General features: G+C 45.1%; 1 protein-coding gene and 1 long non-coding RNA gene across 3 annotated transcripts in view; one reads left to right on the top strand and one right to left on the bottom strand.

Moving 5' to 3' along the window:
- Window positions 1-2,176, bottom strand: part of Ldlrad3 (low density lipoprotein receptor class A domain containing 3) — a 233,982-nt gene extending 231,806 nt beyond the window's left edge. For both annotated transcript variants that reach the window (XM_060371863.1, XM_060371864.1), the window contains exon 1: window positions 2,041-2,176. In XM_060371863.1, coding sequence (XP_060227846.1) covers window positions 2,041-2,086 — 46 coding nt within the window. In that variant the 5' untranslated portion in view covers window positions 2,087-2,176. The remainder of the gene's footprint in view (window positions 1-2,040) is intronic.
- Window positions 1,163-26,006, top strand: LOC132649040 (uncharacterized). The gene is made up of 3 exons (XR_009587448.1): window positions 1,163-1,529; window positions 15,975-16,048; window positions 25,186-26,006. It is a non-coding gene; the product is annotated as an uncharacterized LOC132649040 (long non-coding RNA).
- The last annotated feature ends 1,686 nt before the right edge of the window (window positions 26,007-27,692 follow it).

Raw genomic sequence — 27,692 nt, 5'->3', positions numbered from 1 at the left:
CTGTAGACCAAGCTGGCCTCAAACTCACATAGATCCTCCTGCCTGTGCCTCCCCAGCAGCCTTCCAGTCTCAGACCCCAGGTTTCCTCTACAGGAAACCTTCCTAAGTCCTAGCTTCTATAACCTCTCTGGTATTATCAACTTTCTGGGAAAGGATTGAGAAAGAGGAAGCGAGATCTTCTCTAACAACTCATCCCTGTTACCCACAACACTTGTTTCAAAATGCAGTTCACACTTAAAAGATGATAGTGTAACAAAAGAGAGAAGAGAGAAAGAAAGAAAGAAAGAAAGAAAGAAAGAAAGAAAGAAAGAAAATGCTTCAATCCACCCAAAGGTTGTAGGAGCAGCCAAGGTAATACAAATCCATAGCTAACTTCAGCCAAGGAACCCTGGGCTGTCCCCTCTGCTACCCCAACTATGCCTCACTCTGAGGATTTCACTTACTCCTTGTTAAAGGTTCACAAGCATGCTAAATAACCATTACTGACAGGAAAAAAAAAGACATAAAATTTTTTTGTGAACTCAAGACTCATACCATGCGACCCATTACAACAAGGAGACGTGATAATTAGTGTTCACTTGGTCATAGGCAGTAACGCACATAGGAGCCAGCTTGGGTGTTACCAGGGGACATGCCATTGCTCTGTGAATTAAATGTGTGAATCTGGACAGATCTTCATGTCTGAGATGTCCTGGAACTGAGCCCGCTCTAACAGCCTCCAAATAACTTGCACCTGCTTATAGCTGCCTAATTAATTTTCCCCTCCCTCCTTCTCAAACCCACCCCACCCCACCCCCCATCCCGCCTAACTCGAGACAGAGCACAGGGCCTCAGACCTGGTTCAAGAAAAACAAAACAAACAAACAAACAAAAAAAAAAAAAAAAACAGCAGCCACAGATGTCTAGCCTCTCAGCAAACCCACGGACATTGAAATGGAGTCTCCGAAGAGTGGGGAACGGTGTCTTGGGGGCGGGGCGGGGGAGCGATGGCCAGTGGGTTGGAAGGATGCTCAGGCCCCGGAGATTTCTACGAAGGGAGGGTTCCCTGGTTTAAGAGGTAGCTCAGAAAGGTCTCAACTTCCCCTAACGAACACAACGCAGCAGGCAAGTTTCTAGAAGCACATGGGGAAAATCCGACATAAATTAAGACATGTGACTGATACAAGCCCAGAGCGAGAACTCGTCAGTAAAGAAAGTTCAGTGATCGTCAGCTGCCCAGAAATAAACATCAGGGGCCAAAAGCGGGCAGGGCTGAGCAGGGGCTGCTGACAGCTGTGGCCGGAGGGCAGAGGCAGAGGGAAAGGGTTCCAGGCTGGAATTCGGAGCGTGCCCACATCAGCAGAAAAGTTCCTGGGAACAGCAGCACTCCGTCTGGGAGGGACCCTGTGGGTGTCAGGATGCACGCGCTCTGAGATGCAGGGACCAACGGTCGGTCGTTAGAGGAAGCCCCGGCTCCTCTTTTCCCGGCTCCCCGCGGAGTTAAGGCGTCTTCGACAGACGACAAAAGTAAAAGATCTGCTCCCAGGATGGTGAGTGATTCCCGGGTCTAGTCCTACGGCCATCTCGCTATTCCCAAACCAGACGCGGTCCCAAGAAAAGGAGATAAAGGAAACTGAGATTTAGATGCGACAGCGTAAATGGGATACGAAGGCAGGAAAGTGAATGTTAAAGGCGTGAGGGAGTCGGGGAAGACACGAAATCACGCTGGAGTCCTCTCCTTTCCCTCCTCGGTCCCCAGCACACAGAGCCACACTCGAGCTACGCCCAATCCGGGCGGCCGCCGGGCTCCAGGGAGCGGGCGCCGCACAAAGCTCCGCCCGCGCACACACACGACAACAGCACCCGGCGCGCCGGCCCACACAATAGCACTGCGCGCGCCCCGCCGCGGCCCCTTGCGGGGTCCCGGCCAGCCCGGCGCCGGGGTCCGCCCTCCGCGCACACCCACGCCCGCAGCCCAGGCCCGCGCGCGGAGCGGGGACGATCCGGCCAGCCCCCCCGCGCCCCGCGCTCGGCGAAGTGCGTCGCGCGCCCCCCACTCACCCGCGGTGCTGCTCAGCAGCAGGCACAGCGGCCCCAGCAGCCACATGGCGCGGCCGCCACTCCGCTGCCCAGCGACGTCGCTGCCCCGCGGCCTCGGTCAGACCCCGCCCCTCGGCGCCGGCCACGCCCTCTCGCCGGCCCGGCCACGCCCCCGCCCTCCCAGGCCAGAGGGCTCTGCCAAGTTCTTGAAGCTCCAGAGTGAGCTTCGCAGCCTGCGCTCTGAACCAGGATCCGTATTACGAGGGTCCGGCGGGTCCCGTTCTTGCTGCCTCAGGGGACAGACTGCGAGGACTCTTAACTGCCCCGGCTCCTGTTTCCCTTTCCTTCTGCATCTTGCGGGGAGGGGAAAGTGTCACCATCTCCCCAGAGCCCAGGTGGGTTCTTACCTACGAAAGAAGCACATTCAAGGAAGAGAAGGAAGTTCAAAGAGCCGGTTCTTAGGGGAAAACTGGTTTTGTTGTTGTTGTTGTTGTTTGGGAGTTTTGTTTTGTTTTGTTTTGTTTTGTTGGGAGGCGGTGCTTTTTATCAGTGAGAGTGAAATACGGTCATTGCTTCTCAAACTCCAAGATGCATCAGGTAGTCTTCCGGACCCTGTTAAAAACTTCACTCCAACTCAAGAGGTCTGCATTTCTAACAAACTGGGGGATAATTCTGAGGCTGGTGGTTCCTGGAGCCACTGGAGGAGCAGCCCTGGCTGTCCTGGAATTCCCTTTGTACGTCAACCAGGCTTGCCTCGAAATCACTGCGATTCTTTGCCTCTGCCTCCCAGAGTGCTGGGATTTCAGGGTGCACCACCAGGCAGAGAAGACATTTCATCCTGATGTCTAAGTACGCTGAGGCGACCATGAGCTTTGGAGGGTCTCAAGGCCCCTAAAACTTTACGCAGTTTCCATTGTTTGAATTGTGAGAAAGTGAGAGCGTATGACGTGAGAAGTGAGAGTGTGTATGTGAGTGTGAGAGTGTATGTGTGTGTGTGTGTATGTGAGTGTGCGTGTACATGGTGTGTGTGTAAAAGCCTGAATGTATGTGTATGTGGTCTATGAGCATGAGTGCGTTCTGTGGTGTGTGGTGTGTATATGTAGTGTGTATGTATGTTCAAGAGTATGTGAGTGTGTATGTGTGTGTATGTATTGTGTGTGAGTACGTGTGTGGTGTGAGTGTGCATGTGTGTATGTTCCAGAGTGTGTCAGTGTGTATGTGGTGTGTGAGTGTATGTCTGTGTAAGTATGTTTGGGGTGCGTGTGTGTATGTGTGTATTTAATTTGTCAGGCTAATACTGCTGGGAACCAACTGACTTCTAGTAATTCACATTTAATACAGTCACAGGATTTCAGGGGAGAAACTGGCATACATTTGTTAATGAATGTTTTGCATTATTCAAAATGATGGAAATTTTTCCCTTCGCTTTTTAAGATGTGTAGTTTATTATTTTATATTGCCCTTGAATCAAGTTGCTGTCCCCTTCAAAATGTAATTTCTCACTTGTGGCCAGTCCTAAAACCAAGAAACAATTATGGGAAAAAAATTAAACTTCCGTTTATCAAGAGATCGCTTTATACAATTTCTGGCATAGATATATTTCTTTCTTTCTCAGTTGACAAAATATGGATTTTTTTTATGGGTGTCTATTGCTGGGATAAAACTCATGACCAAAAACATCCTTCATGACCATCCATCATGAAGGGAAATGGGGCAGGAGCTGAGGCAGAGGCCATGGAGGAGCTCTGCTCACCGGCTTCCTCCTCGTGGCTTGCTCAGCTGCTTCCTTACAAGTCAGGTCCACCTGCCCAGAAGTGTCATTCCCAACACCCACAGCTCCCTCCATTGACCACCCACACCAAGTAATCTAAAGCAGAGAGACTTGCCTACAGCAATCTGTCAGAGGCATTTTCTCTTCCCTCTTCCAAGCAACTCTTGCTTGTGTTTGGTTGACATAAAACTAACTAATACACTGTATAACCCACCCATGGACTACAGACAAGAAGAGAGCATCGTCTTTGAACTTCCCAGACCTCCAGTGTCAAATAAGTTACCCTGAAGCTAAGCTCCATTTGATTTCACTGAGCACTTGAAATGCAGCTACTTGTGCTTTAAACATAATATGCAAATTAGATTTCAAAGACTGAGTTTCGAAAAGAACATGAAAAAAATCAATAATTTTACTTTGGTCACATGGTAAAATATAATATTGAAACATATAGGTCTTTCATCACTTTTTTAAATGTAGCTAAGTTGACAAGATGGCTCAGCCGGTAAAGATACTGGCTGCCAAGCATGATGACTTAAGTTCAAACCCCAGGCCGTTTATGGCAGAAGGAGAGAACCAGCTCCCCCAAGTTGTCCTCTGATCTCCACATGTGAATTGTGGTGTGTGGTGTGGTGTGTGTGTGTGTGTGTGTGTGTGTGTAAAATGTTCTTAAAATGTAGCTACTAGAAAACTAAATCTCACTCTGTGGCTTTATATGCAGGTCTCACAATGCATTTCTCTGGAGTAGTGCTGATGTCTCTGACCTTTTACTTCCTGTATCAGCACATGACCCTTGGAGTTCCTTGTATTACAGTAGCATGTTCCTCTTGAAGGTCACCAAATTAAAGGACTTTCCCCCCTCCCAGTTTCCCCATCTCGCTAATTCTGCCTCAAAGACCTCTTGACCTTCTATTACAGACATCAAAGTCCACTGACATGAAAGTGATTTTAATGTCATAATTTCTGTCTTACAAACACCCCCACAGAGTCATGAAGCGGAGGAGGGATGAAATGAATTGAGAAGAAAGAAACCATCTTTTTAGACCACAAGAACATTTTGTGCTTGAATTAAAAAAAAAGAAGAAAGAAAACCACAAAATTGAATACCCTCTACATTTTCAGTGAAGTTGCTTACCCATTAATTAGCTAACAAACCAGAAGTCACAGGAGACCCCCAGTTAGTGGCAAATGGGAGGGAATTTGTCCAGTGTGCCCAGTACTGTTTCCCTTCTGTAGATAACATACTCATTCATAAACAAACAGATATGCAGTCAACCTTAAAAAAAAAAAAAGCTCATAAAAACATAGTGGAAGGTAAACAGATTGACATTTTTAATCTGACATTATTGGAGCATTTCTCTAGAAGTATGAAAAACCCTGCTTTAATAATTTAAATTGTTTTTCTCGGTATTCCTCAGCCTACTTCATTTAAACACCTCTTCATTTTGAGCTAAATTCTTCAGGCCTGATTGATTCTTGTGTTTAAAAGCTTAATTTCAGGTGCTGTTTGATTTCTTAATCTGAGATTGATACCGCGTGGGTGGTAGTTCAATTGTGGAGGAGGAAGGAGGCCTATTTATTTATTTATTTATCTATCTATCTATCTATTTATTTATTTATTTATTTTGGACAAGTTTTCAGCAAATTGCCATGCCCAGTGTGGAAGAAAATGTTCAAAGAGGACAAGGAAGGAAATTATTTTACAATGTTCAGGACTCTTAAAAGCCATAAACTGAAAACCCAGAATCACATAGCATCGTTTGCTTCTGTCAGGCCTTCACAGAGATTCTTTAATTGGTGCTGAGGAGATAGTTCATTGGTTAAGAGTGCTTGGACAAGGAACTGAGTTAGTCAGGCATGTCTGAAATCCACACATGGGCATGGGGTGTCAAAGGCACGTAGATCTCCACAACTCACTGGCCAAGAGAGACTGTAAGGGTTTCATCAGAGACTGGAATATCCCATTCTGCAGGGAAGGTCTTTAAACAGGAAGGTAAACAACTCAAAACAGTAGCTTCGGGAAGTCCCTGAAACCAATCAGATTTTCTAGGCTCCTCCTTGACAAAGTAAGTAATAAAGGTTGCGAGTCCCCTTCAGTCCCCCTCAAGAAAGTTGACCAGCCAAGCTAAAAAGAAGACTCTGAGGCCAGAGCAGCTGCCTGAAAGAAGCAGAAACCAGCCAAGCTGCCTGGAAGAGGTTTAGACCAAGTGACGCACCTCCATGTGGTTCTGTGTCCTTCAGAAGGGCCGCTGGAGGCCACCAGGGAACCAAGCTGGAAGCACACCTCTCCAGAAGGTCAGAGCACTGTCAGTTTCTGGCGGAAAAGGATGGCAGATCATTCCTGCAGATCAGTACTGTGGCAGGCGGAGGCAGAACTGCAGAAGTTAGCAGCTCTGGGAGAGATCTAACGGTAACCGTGGTGGTTCTGTACCAAATGCCTGGCCAGCAGTTGGGAAAAGGAGGGACGTCCAGCAATGAATTCTTCGGGGAGAAGGGAGGTCCTTCTTTTGCCAATGCTACAGCTCAGACTATCCAGTCAGCCTCAGCTGTCCTTCAGTGAAGTAGATGGTGTTTGCCATTTTATTTCATGCGGAACAGGGACTTAGAAACCTTGGGCAGTGGGGAGGGGCTTTGAGGATGGATGTGTCTCACTGTCTGGGACTTGGGATGCTGGCAATGCTCTGTTTGCATGGGAAAAGATAACAGGTGACAAGCTCGCGTGACTGACCACCTGTAGCCACCTGGGGGTTGTGTCACGTGCTACTGAAACAGAAACAGGAGAGAGCTATGTCCCACATCTGCCATTCTCTGGATGAGATTTTTAAATCTTACATTTGAGATCTCCAAGGTTTGAACATGCTTCATCTTGCTAGTCCCATGCCTATTCCCCTGGAGGCACAGTCCACGAGCCCCACACGTGGAAAAGACAGTCTCCAAACTGTTGAGGTACCTGCAAGCTGCGCTGTGAGCTCCAGGTTCCCAGATTTGTGATCTGTCACCCATTCTGGTGTGGGCTTTGGTAATGCACCCACCTGTCTTTGAGTAACTTCTGTCCCCCGTAAGTAACCCCTCTCCCATATTCTTGTAAATCATCACACTAAAACTCATTGGTTCACCGAGTTGGACTTCGGTCATATCCGTACTTTGGTCTTTCATGGGCATCTGGGGCAAAGAGATGTTGTGTATGTGCAAGAAAAGTTTCGTCACGTGGCAGTAAGGAGAAGACCAGCAGGTAGAGGAAGACACTGACCTCTACTCTGGCCTTCACGTGCATGCACACAGTCGCATGCCCCACATACACATCACAAAACACAAGCACACACACACACACACACACACACACGTACAAAGCTGGCATTACATCCTCCATCTTGTGCAAGGCAGGAATCTGACTGGAAGTCTAGTCTGCCCTTGGTTTCCCCCTGTCAGCAGTCCCCAGATGTGTCCCATAAATCAAATTGACTCCTTTCTTTCCTCTGTCACTCCCTAAGTTCAGATCCCTGAGTATCTAAGTCTGGGTTGTCTCAAACACCTCTGGTCTGGACTTGTGCTCCTACTGAATCTGTGTAAGATTTCCATGACTCCCCACAGCCCAGAAAACAAGTTCGGGTAACTTAGCTGGGTGTGTTGCCCACGAGCTGCTGCTGAAGCTGCGGATTATGGGAGCAAGAATGAGATCAAGGTCCAAAGTAAAAGCAGAGTGGTTGGCAGAAGACATTCGGCCATATCAGGGGGCTGTAGGCACTATCCTACCAGTGATGGAAAGTCACAGACTGTCAGGTTCAAGCAGGGATAGGAGCAGGTTGGCCAAAATGGTGGAAAGCAAGAAATCTGGAATCACACACAAAGCCTGACCATACTTCCTCATTGTAGTATGGTCTATCTGTCATTTATCTATCTGTCTATCTGTCTACCTATCTATCTATCTATCTATCTATCTCCACCCACCTTTCCATTTTGTGTGTGTGCATGAGTATTATATGTATATATGTGGAGGCTAGAGGTTCAGCCATTTGTCCTCTTCAACCACTTGCCTCCTTATTGTTTGAGACAATTTCTCACTGATCCTGGAGCTACTGATTTGACCCCTGTCTGACCAGCAAGCCCCAAGGAGCCTCCTGTGCCCATGTCACCTGAGCTGGGGTTGCAAGCAAGTGTCACTACAAACATCTTTTGATAAGGGTGCTGAGGATCCAAATCCAGGTCCTCATGTCTGGGCAGCAAGAATCTTATCAATGGAACCATCTTTGCAGCCCCAGCCTTTATCATCTATTCTCCTTACGTTTATAAAATGTCGGTTGAGGCCTCCTGTAAGAGAGACTTGTTTATGAGATGGGAAGGAGGTGCCTAACATACCATTTGTTCCACAGCAACCACCTCAAGAATTACAGCTAGTATTAATGACTCTTCCTCTTTCATGGTTCTCTGAGAAGAGTTTCACAAACCTTTAGGACCAAGTTCAGTCCATTCCCACATGCTCTTGTGACAGCTGTCTCTGAAGCTTAGGAGCCCACCTTGGGTTTCCTTCATAAAGCTTTATGAAATGTTGAAAGAATAAAATAGTACAGCTGGAAAAATAATAAGCAGCCAAGAATGAGCCCCAAGTTTCACCAGAAATAATAATTTCAGGAAAAAGAGCTACATACAAAAGAGGGAATATGCTCCAGGATACACATAATAAAACCACCTTGGCAAAGTGTGTGGCCTGATGGCCAAGCCAGGGGAGTGATGGAATCTAAAAGGGAATTGGAAGTTGGACCTTTACCATGCAAGTCCATCTGGAGAGGTGTGCCAACACACCCAGCAACAACTGAGTTACTGCCACATAAGCATGAGCCCCATCCCTGTGAAAATCCAGAGTAATTGCAATGAAAATTTCCAAGGTGGAAGAGATAGGCAGTGGTAATGCTAGAAGCTATGCGTGTAGGCCAGTTGGCTTGGAGCTCGCGGCACAGCGCCAGCCAGCAAAGGCAGAGTCAAGGCCAACGCTGGGCTAAGCTGCTGGCTCTGCCTGTGGGGAAGAGCTCCAGTTCACAGGATGAGCATAACCTCAGTCCCATTCAACCAGCCTGCAGCTGCCGGTGTTTGAGGGCACAAGGGGACGGAAGAGCTTGAAGGGTGTGATGTCAGTTGCAACAACCAGGCCTGCATTCACACCGGTCAGGCCAACACATCAGTTCACTGTTGAAAGAACAATGCATTTCTGGACCCGCTGATGAATAGGTCTGAGACCCCCAAGAGCTTCCCACATCACTCCCCAGCTATTTCCTAGGTTCCGGGTCCCCTTGAGAGTCAGACCCTGATTCACCAGGGGCCATGTTCCAATTGTTCGACGTCCGGCTTGTTCAGCAGATCTTGAGCACACATTCAGTAGTTTGAGCGCTTGTTACGCGGGTAGCAGGCGAGCCCTGTGGTTTTCAGCTTGCAGAGTGTCTTCCCGATCCCCAGTCCACAGACTGCTGCATCAGCTCGCGTAGAGTTTATCCCTCCAAAGTCCATGTGAGCAGATTTTAATCCCAAGAGCAGGAAGAGCGTAGAAACGTCATCTGACCGTATTCTCTGTGTGCATGTATGTGTGGTATATGTATGTATTTTTGTTCAGGAAGGTTTGTGCTTGTGGTTGCAGAGAAGTAGTATGTGTGTGTATGTAAGTGAAGAGGGAGGCAGAGGTTTATTTCAAGTGTTTTGTTTTGTTTTTTTCCCCCATTGCTCTCCACTCTGTCTTATGACGTAGTCTCTCTGTTTCTGTCTCTGTCTCTCTCTCTGGACAAGAGTTCACCAATTTGGCTATGCTGCTTAACCAATGAGCTCTAGGGATCAGTTCTCTCTGTATCCCCAGCCTGAACTTACAAACTCTACTGTACGTGGGTTTTTACTTGAGTTCTGGAAATCCAGATTTGGGTCCCTATCCTTGTGTGGCAAGTGCTTTATGGAGTTAGCTATCTCCATAAACACTCCTGAATTCGGTGTTTTAAGGTAGGGCCTTTGGGGGTGGTTAGGGTGAGGAAAGCTCCTCAGGATAGAGCTCTGTGATTGGATACGGTGGCTTCCTAGGAAGACAATGAGAAAGCAGAGACACATCCTTCCTGTCTCTTGCCCTTTGAGGCTGTTATCACTATGAGACTGTTGGCTAGAAGGCCTTCACCTCCTACAGTCTCAGCATTGCCCCTCCAGACAAGTGACTCAAAATAAACTTACGAAGTTCCTCAGCCTTGAATATCTGGTTATATTTATGCAGACTGGACTGCTATAACTGGTAAAGATAAGCCTATCTCAGACAGAGCTGACAACTGAACACTCTGGTAGAGGGTTCTAGTAATAAGTCTGAGGTCTCAGCACCTCTTTTAGCCATCCACTCTTTCTATATATTATCTCTCTCTTATGTTCAGAGCCTTCCACTCAGTGCTAAAAGAAGTGCAGGAGACCCAAAACTTTCTCCTTCCCAGTCTGAAACCGCAACTGACATCAACTCTGTTTATAACAGTGTGAGAGGTAAGAAGAGATGGGTTAGAGGAAATGTATAGCAACCATGAGTTCCTGACTCTAAGGGCAGTCTGATTATGTGTGACTTGGTAAATACGTAACTCAATGTTTTTTGCCTTATATACCTTGAAGTCCAAATAAAAGTGTTGAGTTTTGGTTCAAACACTAGGAATAAAGAAGTCCTCCTGTAAACAACAATAATTGCAAATATTTGCCGAGCACTTTCTTTCTGCGTGTGTGTTTGTTTGGTTGGCTGGTTGGTTTTGGTTTTTTGAGTCAGGGTTTCTCTGCATAGCCCTGGCTGTCCTGGAACTTGCACTGAGCAGTTTCTTATGTGGGGTCTCCTGACAGAAACTGAGGCAAGGACTTGGGGGCAGGGTGTTTCCATGGGAAGAGAAGTGAGGGGTTGAGACAATAGGGAAGAAAATCCAAGGAAAGATGCACCATTCTGAGCTGGTTGATAGTGTGGGCAGCTGAGACTTGCTGCTGATGTGAACCCTCTGAGAGTTGTGGATGCCACATCTAAGATCATTCTTCTCGGTGCAGGGCAGGGAGGAAAAAGCGTTATCTGTGAAATCCAGTCCTTGTTGACAGAATGTTAAAGCTTTACCCTTTGCTTCTTTTCTTATTTTCTGTAAGACCCTCAGGTGGCAAAACTAAAAGCCACAAGGTTGCTGATGCAGCAACACCAGGGTAGTCTGTGTACAGTGCCTATGATCACAGAGGCCAGTCAACCAACATGCAAGCCAGTGTCTCACTGCCACAAGTTGGTCCCTGAGACTCCTCATCTTCATTGGGAGGAACTGAGATATGGGGAGAGTAAGTGGTCTACTACAAGTCACAGAAGCAGGATATGACTGAAGGGTCAATCAACACTGTCCAAATCCTGAAGCCAGCCTTTCAGCATACTCAAATATCAGCTATGCTGGGAAAGAAAGAAAGAAAGAAAGAAAGAAAGAAAGAAAGAAAGAAAGAAAGAAAGAAAGAAAGAAGGAAGGAAGGAAGGAAGGAAGGAAGGAAGGAAGGAAGGAAGGGAAAGAAAGGAAAGAAAGAAAGAAAGAAAGAAAGAAAGAAAGGAAGGAAGGAAGGAAGGAAGGAAGGAAGGAAAGAAGGAAGGAAAAGAAAGAAAGAAAGAAAGAAAAAAAGAAAGAAAGAAAGAAAGAAAGAAAGAAAGAAAGAAAGAAAGAGAGAGAGAAAAAGGCCAGGCAGTGGTGGGACATGCCTTTAATTCTAACACATGGGAAGCAGAGTCAGATGGATCTCTGAGTTCAAGGCCAGCATGGTCTGGACTACAGAAGAAGTTCCAGGACAGCAAAGGCTACACAAAGAAAACTTGTCTATAAAACCAAAACCAAAAACAAACAAACAAACAAAAAAAAAAACAGAAAAAAACCTGAAAAAGTTTGTAAATGTTTTGAGACAGAATTGCAGACAGATAACTGTCTCCTCCCAAACACTCAAATATTCATGTATGTTTTTTGTTTTTTTTTTTTTTAACCACATGGCTTCCTTTGATTCCATTGAAAACCCAAGGTCCTGAGGCCAGTAACCCTCCATCATTCCGAGATGCAGTAACGATGAGGGCTAAACATTTAAAGCAGTTTACATACCAAGCTCTTCTTGGCTTGTATTTTTAAGTAGTTGAGAACACTGCTTTTTCTGAAGCAAAACAGAATACCTTGGATAATATCAAAGGCACCCGTCATTTAGAGAGTGATGAGCCAAGGTGACAGAGCAATGTTCAGCAGGCCTGGGCATTGGAGCGAGTGAGAATAGTCAAAATTTCAGATGGATTTGTTAAAAAGTCATCACACTCCTGGGAAAGAGGGGTGACGGGAGCAGTGATATGGCAGCCATCTGCAGAGCCAAGCAAACTCAGAGATTAGAGATGTCCTTCTCCAAGGACACCTGGAGGGGAAGCTCGCTGCAAATGGCATAAAAACCACTAAAATACACATTTCCTCCTGTGAGAGCAGCTCCAGCCCGGTCTGATCAGCGCCAATCCCTTTGCTCACAATCAATTTGATTTCACCGGAAGCCTCTGTAAGTGAATTTGGAGTCTGTGAGTCAGCCTCAGATGGCTGCCCTCATTCTCTGTTGCCAGGCCTCCTGGACAACTTTTCCATGCCCGGTCTCTGCCCCTCTTTAAGGGAGACAGCACATGTAGTGTGTGCCTCTGCTTGGTAGATCACAGTTAGGAGCGTGCTTTTCTGGTGGAGGAAAATGCAATAAAGCCATCAGATGACCCTTAAAGGGCCGGAACACCCAAACAGAAAGAGCAGCCGCTGTGGAAGATACTATTGTTCTTGATTGTGCAGTCCTGTTGAAGATGGTGTACGATAAAATCAGTTCCAAGGGGACTAGTATTTATTTACTAAGGCACAAATAGGAGAAAATTTAGAAGGATTTCTTAAGTAGAGTCTCAGAAATTAAGAAGAACCCGATATCTAAACACACACACACACACACACACACACACACACACACACACGTCTCAAAAACACCTTCCCCCTCTGTCTTATTACAGCGCCCTATCAGGGGCCGGGACACCTATATAGTCATGTGTTCAACAAATATCCTCTCCTCCCCCAACACTGTGGGAGGAGACTAGTCAGGTAATATTGGACTGTGTCGTTTGACTTGTTTGGGCCAGTGGATGATTAACATATGTAAACGCACACAGGCTGTAAATTTGCTCATGGCTTTGACCTGACCCCACAGCATAGAGTGGAACCACCCAGCTGAGCCCAGCCACCACCAGTCCATTAGCTCTGGTGACAGCCCTATGGTGCTGTTGGTCACTGGGTGTTGGGTGGCCTGTTCCCGGCCAATGTGTTTCTTTGTCCTTCTATTTTGAAGTAAAATCTGTGTTTTCTTGAACCACAGAAGAAAAAAACCCACACTGGAAAGTTGCCATTGGTCCTGTAAATAAGACCACACCCATGCACATAAAGGCAACGCTAATTAAACCCAGTGGGTTAAAAAAAAAACAGGATAGGGGCCTGTTGGGAAGAAGTATTCTAGGGAGACTGAAAGGACACAAGAGAGGGGACTGGGGAATACATTATATACATTATATATTAAATTGTCGAAAAGATATGAATTATGCTTTAAAGGCTGAAGCTATTCATGTGTGGCTGCGTTTTGATTTGTCACACCTGTAATCATAGTTACCATTTATACTATGACAGGTAAAGTGTTTAATAATTCATAACTTAAACACATTTAACCCTCTCAATAACCCAAGAAATCAGAAGTAATGTCAACCATTAGAAGAGAAAACTGAGGTGAACAGCTGTGGAATATTTTGTCAGAACACTGCAGACTTCTGAGCCAGGATTAGATTACTCAGGTTTAAGCAAGTCCTGATAATTACTGCCCAAACTAGACCAGTCTCAAAATGCAGTACCCTTCTTCAGTATAACAAATTGGCAAAGCTTAGATATGCTCCTGAATTCAATACTGGCAAGAACTCGTCTCAGAGAATACAGGTGAGGAAGGAAACTGGTGCTGACGTTCTAGAATATTTATCTCTTAATGTTGTCTGGTAATGTTTGTCTCGAGCTTGGACATTTGCAGACCCTATGAACGGAGGGTCAAACTTCCCTGATTATAAGGACGTAATCAGAGATACAGTGGAAGAGGTGTGTGCAAAGCTGTTCCTGAAATCGTTGCTTATCACAGGACAAATCGAGGCAACTGAATGTAAAATATCTCCAGAATGCTTAAGACGCTGACATTTCTATAGCCCAGATCAATACGAAGCCATTAAAATCACATGTTAGGGATAAGAGGAAAAGTCGGCAGCAACGCTAAATGAAGGGAATCAGGAAGGAGAAACTGTAATACCATAACACAATTATAGCAGTAATGTATTACTTCTGCATGACAATTATTATTTTCAATGGGTTTTCCTGTTTTAAGTACTTGTTATATTTCTCAAATTACACTGAATAAGCAAATATTTCTTTTATAACCAGAAAAACATCCTTGAAATTATTTCTAAAGCAACATTTTTTTAACATTTGTTCTTTTATTTCTGAGATTATTGTTATCCCTTTTCTCCCTCCAAGCCCTTCCAATACCCCAAGGTCATGTCCTCTTTTTTCATTAATTGTTGTCCCTTGCATATATCTCTAGGTATACAATACACATTCCTAAATATAACCTAAACTAGCCATCTTATATAATCTTTTTAGAGTCATTTTGTTGTTTTTTTTTACTAGTGTGTGCATCTATGTGTGTGAATCTTGGCATGCTCCAGTCATAGTGTGCTGGAGGAAGTGAGGGAATGACTTCCCAGAGTTGGTTCCCTCCAGCTTGGAAAGGCAGGGTCTCTCTTGTTTCTGCCATGTTGTCTTCTACAAGCTAATTAAACCGCAGACTTTCAGGTGATTCTCCCGACCCTGCCTTCAATCTCACATAGCACTTTTTTATGTGAAACCCTGGGACCGAATTCAGGCCACTAGGCCTGCACAGCAAGCATTAGCCCATGGAGCCACCCCTCCAGCCTTAAGACAGCGGTTTTTGTCCCTGTTGGACAAAGGCACTGCGAGGTCAGGAGTCGCCATCTGCTTTGTTCATGGAGAGATGCCAGGAAGGTACAAAGCTCCTACTCTGTGCTCAGTAAATCTTTGCAGAACAAAGTCATACTTTGCTGCCTTGTCTCTCCTGTGTGTATTAGTCAGCCTCCGTCTACAACGAAATGGCTGAAATAACTGACTGACAAGGAGAAAGGAGCTACTACGCCTCCCAGTCTTGAACGTTCTTGTCCGTAGTAAGCTGGCAGAGAAGCAAGTCTTCTCATCTCATTACAGGCAGCAGAACTGTCTCACCATCCCCTTTGAGGATACACTACTGCTGACCTAAAGACCCACTATGTGCTCCTCCTAAAGTCGCCACCACGCCAGCGAGTGTAGCCAAGATTGTGTGGCAGAAGGTTTAGGTTATCTGTGATTTCTCAATCACCCATTACAGCAAGCTCTTGACTCCCATGTGCCAGGACAGTGGGAAGGTTTCTCCAGCTCGTGATGCTGAAGAAGAGTGCGTATCAGTCTGTTTCTAGCCACCATAACAGAACACTTTGACCTGCAATGCTTGAACAACAAAACCTTCTTTTGTTCACTACTCTGGAGGCTGAGAAATCTGTGACAAAAGTGGGGACCAGTCTGGCTCCAGGTGAGGGCTCATCTCTGGTTTGTACATGGCCAACTTTTTATTGACTTCTCCAAGAACAGGGAAGAACAAGGAGCCCCTCTGCCGACTCTCCTTGTAGACATCATTCCATCAGAATGGGACACTTATGACCTCATCCAACTCCGGTCACTCCTCTAAGGGCTCGTCTCTATCTATTATCACTTTGGAGGCTGGGGCATCGATGTGAGTTTGGGGGAGACACAAAAGTCAGCCCTGAGTAACACAAACAGCCGGAGATGCCTTGAACATTAGGAACACTTCGTGGAAGTTTCTAGCTTCAGGTGCCTTGTTCAAGGGTGTGTAGTTCTGGCCCACACCATCTGGCTTAGGCATTCAGAGTGGAGTTGCCATGAGTGAGAGGCAGACTTTTACCATGCAAAGACACAGGTACCACAAAGACCTATTGTTGCAGTGTGCCCTGCTCATCCTGGATGGGTGCAGTGGCTCTTCAGGTATCTAATATGCATTCTGGTATACGTTTCTTATCTTATGTTCTTGTCTCTTTTAGGCTGAAGGCCCACCTGCAGGAGCTTGCTCTTCCTTCTTGGCCTACCTGTAATGCTGAGTTTCTGCTCCATGAGTGTAAGAATCATTGTTGTTGTTGTTTTTTTTTTCTTTCCCTTCCTATCAAAGGTAGTCAGCCTGACAAGGGCCATATTTCCTGAGCTTCCCCCTTTCCTGGGTCTTTGTATCATTTCTCCAGTATCATAGGAATGTGAGGTCACGGTCTCACCACTTGGCTGAGATGCACTCATAGCTTATCAGGGATAAAAGGCTGAGGCCATTTTTGTTGAGTGTGCTGCTAGCCTGGTTTGGGTCCTGGCACAGCCATTTTGAAAAGAAAAGCCTTGGCAAATTGCTTTGTATTTGTTAGTGTGTCCCTTTGTAAGATAGCAAGATTGCTCTATTCCGTTCATGAGGACTGAGACACATGGGCCCATCTGCATCTGCTCATGAGGGCTATACCTTGAGCTCACTACAGATTCTGTCAAAGCTTAAGCTTTCTCAGGGTTGTGGTGAGAGTGAGCTGAGGCCAGGCACAGCATAATCATCTGTTCAAATGTCAGTGGCTGTGTTAGTTCTGTGGCTACACAACTTCGAATCTTTTGATCTGAAGATTAGGATTGTGGTAATTAAAACAAAACAAAACAAAACAAACAAACAAACAAAAAACCAGGTCAGGACATCCAGAGGGAATTTAGAATCCTCTGGTTATGATTCCCACTGAGCACTAAGGGACGTAGGAGTCCTGAGCATATAATGCAACAGGTGAAGAAAGAAAATGCCCCCTTGTGATACCAACTACCTCCTCATTTATGCACACTTGGCTCAGTCTGAGAACAGAGAGGACAGAGAACTTCTGTCCAGGCTGTGGCATCATTTGGAGAAGGAGGAGGAGGAAGAGGAGGAGGAAGAGATTATAAAACAAGGGTGGACATAGAAAATAGAAATAAAAAGTAGCTCAAAAAAAAAAAAAAAAACAAAACAAAACCAAAAAACCCATGGCATGGGAACTTTGCCCCACACTTTGGCTGCATAGACTCAGTGGGAGAGTGTGCCAGGAGGGCAGCCAGGCTGTTACACAACCGAACCGTTGCTCAATGCGTGCTCTTCACACATGGCCACACCATCTCTGAGGTGTGGCCCTAAGGGAAAGGCTGGGTGGGAAGCTGTGGCAAAAGTGGTGATTAGACGTGCCAGTATTGCGCCTAGCACTGAGAGACCAGGCTGAGCCACCTCCAAGGTCCAGGTTTTCTCTGACAGGCTCGAGTGGGAGGGAGCAGGAGAGAGGGACTCAGGGAAAACAAAGCGTTCTGTTTTTTTTTTTTTTTCCTTCTGTGCCATCACTCACATTCAGATGCACATCATGCAAACATTCACCCAGGCTTGCACTTTTGAGGCCATTTAATTTTTTATAGTTGCATATGAACAATGAAAGCGAGCAGTTTCCTGTTTTTCAACCTCAACCTCCCACCACCACTGAGGGATCTGGGCTTAAACTGCCAGAAAGGAACATTTAAATCCTATAAATTAGCTTCCCTAAAGATGCTTAAGCATTTATGAAAACATTCACATTTTACATTCTGCGTAATAAAATCTTAAATAAAAAAGGAAAAAAAAAAAAAGGAAAACTACCCCAAAGTACCATATGAAGCTAAGCTGGCAGAGAGCAAACAGTTTAGAGCCAGGATGCCCACAGCTTCAGAAATAAAGAGTCAGGAACCTAGATGAGGGCCGCCATGTATTGGAGATAAAATAAATATTCTTGTCTTTGTGGGCAGAGTCCCTGGAGACTCCTTCAGGTGAAATCCCATGGCCTGAGAAGCAACCTACACTATTAACCCATTTATACCCAAATGATGCCAACCTACAGTATTAGCCCAGTTATACCCAAGTTGGTCACAATCTACAGTGTTAACCCAGTTATACCCAAATGGTGCCAAACTACAGTGTTAGCCCAGTTATACCCAAGTGACAGGGACAGGGAGCCTCCTGGCTCTAGCCCAATTGCTCTGGAGAGACACTGTGATACAAATCAGAATTTAGCCTTAGAGACCTGGACTTCCATCTCAGTTAAGATATGACTCTGCTAATGAGCTTGAACATTGGATAGCTCCACTCCTAGCCTCAGTTTATTTCTCTGAAAAAAAAAAAAATGGTAATATAGAACCATGCAGGTCTTCAGTGAGGGCTAACCCGGACATTTGCACTTTCGTAGTTCTATCATTAATGCATTCAAATAAAAGTGTTTGGACACACAAACACACCCTACACAGTAAGTGTGCTTGTGAAAGAAATGAAGAATACTAGGGTTTTATCCCTTTGCCTACTGCTTCCTCACATTTTCCCCAATAGCACCTGGGCTCTCCTCTTGCCCTCAAAAAACAAAAACAAAACAAACAAACAACAAAAAAAAAAACAAACAGGAAAAGAGCTGGGGTTATATCTCAGCAGCAAATCACTAAGCTCACATTCACAAGCTTTGTAGACCAGGCTGGCCTCGAACTCACAGAGATCCACCTGCCTCTGCCTCCCTGAGTGCTGGGATTACAGGCGTCCGTCACTGTGCCCGGCTGATTTTCATCTTTTCTATTCATCAGAATTAGGTGGTTACCCTAAATGTCACCCATGAAACTGTGTTCTCAGCAACAATTTGAGATTACAGCCTCCAAGGACAAAAACCCAGTTGAATATCGATCCCCACTTGTCACATGTCATTGCCTTCACGGTTTTGCCTTTGATTGGTTTTACTCTCAGGCCATTTCATCGGGGACATTGGAGACTCTCATCCATCCTAGTGCTTCCTAGCGTGTGCGCAGCTGGCTCTTCTGAGCAGAGCTTCTCGGGATCATGCACCTCCCTTCTTTGTAGGACCTGATAGGCACCACCCACGTCTACCTGCAGGCCAAATATCCACAACGTCTGGGGCCAGGAGTGCTTGGAATGAATGTTTCAAATACTGGAAAATTTTTATATCTACACTGGGATATTTTGGGATGGAACAAACCTGAACATAAACTTCTTCCATGTGCCCCATCTCACACACTGGCCTAGATTATAAACAGTCATTTTAGAGCTCTTGTGTCTTCATTATCACACATCGTATGAGGTCACGTGTGGAATTTTCCATTTGGCTTAGGTTTTGGAGCATTTTAGATATCATGGTCTTCAAACAGTCATGTCCAACCTACATTGCCTGAAATGTGACTAGTGTAAGTGAGGAGCTAAGTCTTCTGTTGCACTTAATTTTCTCTTTCAATGATGTGTAAATTTGTGTGGGTCCGTGCATCCATGAATGTATTCCAGTGGATACCCCTGGAATCCAGAAAAGGGTGCTGGATCTCCTGTAGCTGGACTTACAAGTGGTTGAGAGGCATCAGACATGAGCACTGGGAACCAAATTCAGATCCACTGCGAGAACATTGCATAATCTTAACCACCAAGCCATCTCTTCAGCCCCTTATCGAGGTTTAAAATTTATATTTCAACATACATGCCACATGTGGCTAGTCATTCTCATATTGACAATGACACATTGGACACTGTGCACTAAGAATTTGAATGAGGTCAATGCTCATGTTACAGAAATGCAGTGTAAACATACACAGTGGTACAGAACTTTAATGGGAATCCCATCCATGATTTCAGTTTCCCTAGTCTTCCACACTGAGGGAAAAAGAAAAAGGTAAAAGTAATTTCAGTAATGTATTTTACTGTTGATGAGTCAAAGTTTTACTAACACGTAATCAATAAAAAACGTTGAGATGGGATACATTTCTTTTTTTCCTACCAAGTCTTCCAAGTGTGACTGTGCATTGTGTAATAACAACTCATTTCACTTGGGATGGCTGTACTTTAGGCCTTCATTTGCCACAGGTGGCTAGTGTCTAACAAAGGGTGGCAGGATAAAGATTCCAGCCAGCCTGGGGCTTCTATTCCTACCTGCTGCCCAGCCTCTTACAGAAGCACTTGTGTTTAACTAAGCAGTGTTCAACGGAAACTTAAACTTGAAGCTCACTGTATTCATCTCCACCTAGGTATCCACAGTTATGCAAAGTATTTTGTGTTTCCTTTCAGAAAATGTTTCTAGTTCTTTCTCTTTGATTTACATCAATTAACTCATTTCACCAACATGTCAATATTTACTGTTCATTATTCAGGAGCATCTATATCTTGAAGAAAGGCAGTGTGATTCTGTGTCTTGGAATTCCCGAGCTCAGTGCCTGGCAATTTCCATGTCAATAATTTCCATTAGTGTAATGGGAGGCAGTAGAAACTGCTTCTGTAATAAGAATGTGTAATGAAGAAAGCAATCATAGAGAATCGTTTAGCGGCAAAGTGGATAACCAATATGCCAATGACCTGATCAATGGGTGTTAGATACACTAAGAGCAGAAGATGGTCCTAAAATAGCCATTAGCAGAAACACTAACAAATAAGTTATCCAATCATAACCCATAGACCTGGCTGCTGGAGAACACGCTGGGTTCAGAAGCAATGTGGGAAATTGGCATACATTCACTTGTTTGCCTTTTAGAGTTTGCAACACCCCCCCACCCCCTGCTCCGACTCCCACACCAGTCCCTCACCAGTCCCTCTTTAACACTCTTTCTAAATCAGTTTGTTGCCTTGTTCTTTACAGGTGGTAATGAGAAACAAAGAAAAGCCATCCTGTAGGTTTTCTGTCTCTCCTGGGCACACCTTGCAGAAACATGCTCAATATTTGCTAATGGCTTTGGAGGAGAAAGCTGCAAAGGTGCAGCCAGCGCTTTTCCCAGGCTGCAGAGTTCAAGAGGAGACATGAGAGGGAAGTGGCATGGGGAGGGGTGGGAGGCAGGTGAGGTGGGGGGACCGGGTGTAAGGATCAGAAGCAGGCCTTTAAACTTGGACAGGAAAGAATGTTGTTCAATCTGTCAGCCTGTATCCTAAAGGAAAAGGGGTGGTGGGGTGGTTGTGGTGCAGAAAGCAATTTCTGTGGTCCTTGTTCTGCAGGCTCTCTGATCAGCTTCGTTCCTTTCCCCTTTAGAGCAGTTTATGTCCTTTGATTTCATATGCCCCATAAGCATTTACACATTACGAAGTTAGCCGACTGGGAGAAGACAGGATAACGATCTTACTATTATGTATTATTTAACTGGTATTAAGCTTTCATTTGCTTCTCTGGAAGGAACAAGATTTTGCTTTGCTTAGGAAAGCGAGCATGAGTGGGCAGCATATGATGAGCTGTCTTAGCTGTAAAAACCTGGCCCTGTTTTCAAAGAGCTTGACTGAGAATAGAGGCAGAGACACTCTGAACCCCTTTAATACCCCCTCTCCCTTTCTTCTTCACTCTGTGGCTGGGAAGGAGACAGAGGCATGGACTAAGGTCCAGAGTGTTGTCATGCTCTACACCAGTGCAGTTAACAATACTTAATTTTATTGACATTTGTTTCTACAAAGGCATGGATAGCACCTCCCCAAAGGGCATTATTTTGAATATGGAAAGTAGGAAAGCCCCATGCCCACTATAATCACAAAATCCTGTAATGCCAGCATTTCAAGAGAAAATGGCAGCAGGAACCGTTGATGCTTTTTGTTTGTAACAAGGAAATTAACCTAGGATGGTGAAGCAGGGCATTGTTTAAGGTCCTCTAACTAGAAGACCATAGCATTTGTGTTACTGGGTGTCAGCATCAAGCTCCCGAGGAGGAGATCAATGAAAGCCAGAATCCCCATCACTTCCAGGCAGCAAATAGCCCGAGGGCTCAAGAGCTACAAGCCAAATTCTTCTTCTTGGGAACAAGGTAAGGGAAAGGCCCTTTAGCTGTGCACATCAAAAGTAAGCAACAGAGTCATTCTTTGTAAGAAAAGTTATGAGATAAATATTCATATAAAAGTTGATGTTAAAGGGTGATATTTTAAAAAAGTAAAATTATAATGCATAAAAAATGCAAAATGTACAAGATGTCAAGGGTTTAGTCAACTTCACTTAATGAGGGAGCCAGCCCAATGTTCTGAAGGTTCAAGGTAAATTCAAAGAGCAAATACGTGCACAGGCAAGCAATCAGGAAAACGGACTTCAGCTTCCTCTAATAGATGCCAAGTTTTTCAGAGGAGGGTGGGAGAGATTCCTAAAATTCATTTAAATGTGATGGAGATTCCTGCCCCACAGCGCACAGTTCTGCAGAGCTTCTTCCCTGGTGTATGGCCCCACTACAGAGACAATGGCTCTCACTGTCATGATTAGGTGACAGTAGAGGGCACAGGTGAAGGGATTTAGCAGCTGTAATTAAATCTTTGAGACATGGTAATCAAAAAGGAGCTTATCTCAAATAGGTCTGAGCTAATCAAGCAAACCCTTAAAGGGAGAGAATTGGAATAGAAAAGCTGCCACTGGCTTCTGAGAAATAGATTGTTAAAAGTAGAGGGGGAGGGGAACTGAAGAGATGGCTCAGTGGCTGTTCTTGTACAGGACCAGAGTTCCGCACAGCACCAAGCATCCACTTCAGGTGACTCACAACTGCCTATAACTCCAGCTCCGGGGAACCTGACACCCTCTTCTGGATGAGATGGGCACCTACACTCACATATACACACACCCCACCCCCACCCCATACCTTAAGAAAAAAGAAGATTGAAGAAGGCATGGAGGGGAATACAACCCACAGCCAATAGCCAGAAAAAAAGCAGGAACTTCAGTCCTATAGCTACAACATGCAGCCTACCCTTGGCAGTGAACTCGGACAAGGAACTGTTACCGGTGTTTGAAGTGTGGGCTGGGTGTTTCCAGGTTCTAAGTACTGATAGCGAAGTAGCAATCAAAGCTACAGTGCTGATCAAAAAGAAATGAATTATCAAGCCTGACAGGGGGCCATGTGAGTGACAGTGCTCAAGGGTCCCAATGTTGTTTGAGGCTTCATTTGACAAGATTCCAGAGGACACACAGTTCTGTTGCTAAAGAATGTAAGTTGGTTCTCTGTTTTGACTGACAGGCATGGATTATGGAAGCCTTTGGTCACTGGGAACATCCCGTGATGTGTCTTACTTTAATCATGTGCATGTCCAATTATGCACAGGGATGGGAGTTTTTCCGAAAAAGCTTTCTCAAGATGTGCCTTGCTGAGCATGTACCTCAAATCAGTCGAGGTGGAGTCAGTCCCCCACCTTCTGTACCTGGTTACGTTCCAAGCTACGTTTGAGTAAAAACTATTTACGAGAGGGTTTTGGTGGCTGCGCTTGTCAAAGGCAGAAGAAACTTATTCCATTGTTCAGAGTGGGGTTACTTGTAAGCACATGCTAGTGGGGGATGGGGGAATCCATAGTTTGCCATCAGGTTGCTAGGTGTGTTATTAGAAATGAGGTATATGCAGCCTAAGCCAAGTGGAGTCCCTGGATGCTTACTTGCCTCAGAACCTCAGACCCAGACAAGACAGAAGTGAGGGGCAGCCTTTAGCTTCAACTAAGACTCAGAGAAGGTCCAGTTAACAGGTACCCAGATGCCCTGACCCACAAAAAAATACATGGTAATACTGTTAGTATTTAGGCAGCCTGCTTCTGGGTTGCCTAGCAACCTATGATGTCATCATGTGTCACCCGCCAGGTAGCCACACCTGGCAGGCATGATTAAATTTCTCCTTAAAAGGATCAACCAGCCACTTTGTCACTATTTTGCCCTCTCGTCTTTTGCCCTCTTACCCTCTTGCCCTCTCCCCTTTCTCTGTCAGGGAACCCCTCTCCTCCCTTCCCCCTATTATGTCTCGCTCTCTCCCTCTCTCTCTCTGTCTCCATCTCCATCCAATAAATGTCTTTCATATAAAATCTGTTGTGCAAATCATCATTTCGTTGGTCCTAATATTGGTGCATTGGCCGGGAAGGGCTCTCCTGGTAGCACCTGGTCTGGTCATGCCAGGACCCCTTTAATCCTACCATGATGCCTGGAACAATTTTTTTTTTCTGTTCTATATATCCCTAACCACCACTCAACCACCTCTGCCTTAAAACCTACACTTTTTCTCAACTGCCCTGCCCTTACCGAGCACACCTGTCCCTCTGCTCAAGGCTGCTCATACTCGGCATCCTGCCAGGTGCTCCGAGCACTGAGCACTGTGGACACAGTGGACACTCATGCTGCACCAAAGTCGGCTTGGGGAAACTGAAACACTCATGCCAGATGCTGAAACTGCCACTTCATACACAGACTGCTTCTAAACTATTGCTGTTAGGAAATCTACCTGAATCCACCTCTCAGGTCAGTTGAGCTCCAGATAAGTACTGTACCTACTCCCTATCTCAGAGGGTAGGATTCCTTCCTCCCTTCTCCCTGGTTTTGGGACTTCCCTTTCCTGGCTACTTGATTGCTACATTCCTACACCCAACACCAGCTGATTGGTGGTGAGTCTTCACTTTTGGTTGGTGCAAACACTTCCTATTGCTCTCGCCAACCTACAGCCAAACCCTTCATCTAGGACCATCTTCTCCCTTGGGTAAGATTTTTCCCTCTATTGGCTTGGTTTCTCTCCCTCCCCCTCTCGCTCAACTACAAAAGTCCTAGCACTAGATAAACCATGTCTGCTATGGGCAACTGTGCCTTTGGTCTTTGGCCAACACTGATGAGCTGTTGGAACAGATTATACCAATTTACTGAGTCAAACCTTGTTCTTGGGATGCCTTGACAGGTCACTGGCTCCTACCTGCCCAATGGAAATAGTCCAGTCATCCGTTCCTCCAGATTCTCCTCTGGGATGTCTCCTGGAGAATTTCAGATTTCTACACCTTGTGCCCCTTTAAGGGCCTCTCAGCTTACATACTTCTTTAACCAAACTTGGACTCAGTTTCCTTAGATGACAGATCCAAACAAAGCAAAACTGTTTTAATTCCTGCCAGTGATTGGGTAAATAAATGGAGGTTCCCTCAATTAAATGGAGGTTCCCATGTTCAAGTCTCTTTGATCTAAATCTTCCACCTCTGTTCACTCTCCTAAAAGTTTTAAATGTACACTTAAAGAAACTTTATCCATGGGCTGGAGAGATGGCTCAGTGATTAAGAGCACTGTTAAGAGCTCTTCCAGAGGTCCCGAGTTCAACTCCCAGCAACTACATGATGGCTCACAACCATCTATAAAGTGATCTGGTGCCCTTGTCTGTCACTTATATACATAAAGTAAATAAATAAATCTTAAAAAAAAGAAACTTTATCCATAATCTACTTAACTTTGTCTTCTGCCTCTATATATGTTTCAGTATCCTGCCAGACGCAGATGTTTCCTATATCCACGACAGTGCCAAAGCAGCTACCACAGGTGTCCCAGTCTGACCTCACAGACTTCCATCAAGCTGGACCTGCACTTTCCCTTCCAGCCATGGATGTTCTCATAGACCCTGTACAGCTTCAAAACAGCCTGTTCTTCCTGGACTTGGCCAGCATTTCAACCTTTTGACCTCCCTACAGCGCCCCCAGTGTCAGCAGGAAGTAGCCAGAAGAGAATCTACGCCCAGTATTCACTCATTAACAAAAGGCTGGAATGGTGTGCTTCAGGACCAGGACAAGTAGCTCCAGGTTCTCCCAGTATTCTTCAGTCCCTACCTGCTTCCTTGTGTGGCTGGCAATTCTCTACTGGCACACTTTACCCTGAACTTTCCAGGGCAGGGGCTTCCCCAACTCTGCTTGACCATGTAATCTGGACATTTTGTTGCTATTACTTTTTTCTCTTTCTTAGCCCCTTGCATGGCAACCAAGTGCTGCTTCCAATGAACCTAAATCTATATACTTTAACTTTCCTTACATGAAAAGCAGCCCAAGCTCCTTATTTTTCAATTATAGAAAAAGGGAGGAATGTTATTATTTAGGCAGCCTGCTTCTGGGTTGCCTAGCAACCTATGACATCATCATGTGTCACCAGCCAGATAGCCACACCTGGCAGGCATGGTAAAGTTTCTCCTTAAAAGGATCAACCAGCCACTTTGTCACTCTCTTGCCCATTCCACTTTCTCTGTTGGAGCACCCCTTCCCTTCCCCCTATCATGTCTTGCTCTCTCTTTCTCTCGCTCTCTCTCTTCATCTCCATCCAATAAACCTCTTTCATATAAAATCTGCTGTGTGCATCATTTCATTGGTCCTAACAAATACATTTACATTCGATATAGATGCTAAAATTGTAGTAGTTTGCTAGGCAACCATAAAAAATGATGGCATATGTCTATTAAAAATAAGCATTTCATTAGTACATATTAGTCGGCCCAAACAAACTTGTATAGTAGTTCAAGACCATAAAAACTGCAGAGACCCCACAGACTCACACAACCTGGGTCCAGATAGTATCTCAGTTTTCATTCAATGTGAGCAACTTATTTGGTCCATTCCCAAGACCATGCATATGTTAAAAATGTTTCATAAATAATAGTGTTTTATTTTTAATAGAGGAATTATATATGTACATATATATACACACATATGGTATGTTTGTATGTGTCTCTGTGTGTGTGTCTTTGTGTGTGTGTGTGTGTGTGTGTGTGATATATGCTCAGGTTCCCTCAGAGGCCAGAAGAGGGCATCAGATCCCCTGGAACTGGAGTGTAGGCAGACACGAGCTACAAAGGATGTAGGTGCTAGAAACCCAGCTCCAGCAACAAATGCTTTTAATTGCTGAGCCATCACCTCTCCAGCTGCTGTTCTTTTGTTTCATTTAAAGAAACCTTTAGCTTCTTCTCCTCCACCAAACTGTTTTAGACCACACTTTGTTTTTACAGCCAAGGGAGTAGAGGTGGTTGACCCCAAGGTTTCCGAAATGGTGACCCAAGCAAGCTGCAGGGAGGAAACACAGATCCAAGCTTTGCCAATGGATCTTCATGGAATAAACAGGAGGGCAGGCTGAGCTGTCAGGCTATAGTTATCTGTTCAGTTTAGGCTAAGGCTGATTTTATATTTATCCTTTTTTTTTTCCACTCAACAAACAAGTCTGTGCATCCTAGGTCTAGATAGAGATACTGTAAAGAACAGAGACTGAAGTCTCCAGCCTCATAGAGTTTACAATCTAGTGGAAGGGGAACTCAGCTTTTGAGAACCTGACTGCTGGCCGACCATTGTGTACAGCCATGAGAACCTTCTGAAGCTGAACATTGTGCCCTCACCCATGGGACACCGCTGAGCTGATGAAGATGTCAACTCTCTTGTTGACAAACGGATCCAGGTAAGGTCCTACGCTCGGTTAAAGGATTTATGTGGGTGACCAGTGTAATGACTGGGTCCATATCCTAAAAAAGAAAATCAGACTTAAAGCACTTTGATCCACCTTTATGTGGAGGCTTTCCTGCGCCCCCTGGGTAGGAGTCGTTCTTTGGTAACAGTAATGACAGCATATACACTTACCATGTATATTACATAATCTAGTACATTACATAGTCTAAACAATAACTTGATGCAGTAGTTACTATTGTTACAGCCTTATGCTACAGATGGGAAAGCCAAGGCAGAGAGATTCAATGACTTCCCCAAGTCCCAAACAAGTGAGCATCAGATCTGAGACTGACACTGAGGCAGTCTGGGTCCTAGTGTTTAAACTTCAGTTGATATCATCTTTATAACACTGGATTCCTTGAGCTTGGAACCTGCTGTATTAGGAGGTCTTTCTGAAGTGGGCCTTGCCTTGCATTTTACTTCAGTATTAGTAACAACAATAATCGGTCACCAGTCACATTACACTGCCAGTCTACCGCCTACTGAAAAGCGATGGCCAGCTCATCTGGGAGCC

The sequence above is a fragment of the Meriones unguiculatus genome, chromosome 18 (assembly GCF_030254825.1).
Source record: "Meriones unguiculatus strain TT.TT164.6M chromosome 18, Bangor_MerUng_6.1, whole genome shotgun sequence".
In the NCBI taxonomy this organism is placed as follows: domain Eukaryota; kingdom Metazoa; phylum Chordata; class Mammalia; order Rodentia; family Muridae; genus Meriones; species Meriones unguiculatus.
This window is presented reverse-complemented; position numbering and strand designations above follow the sequence as displayed.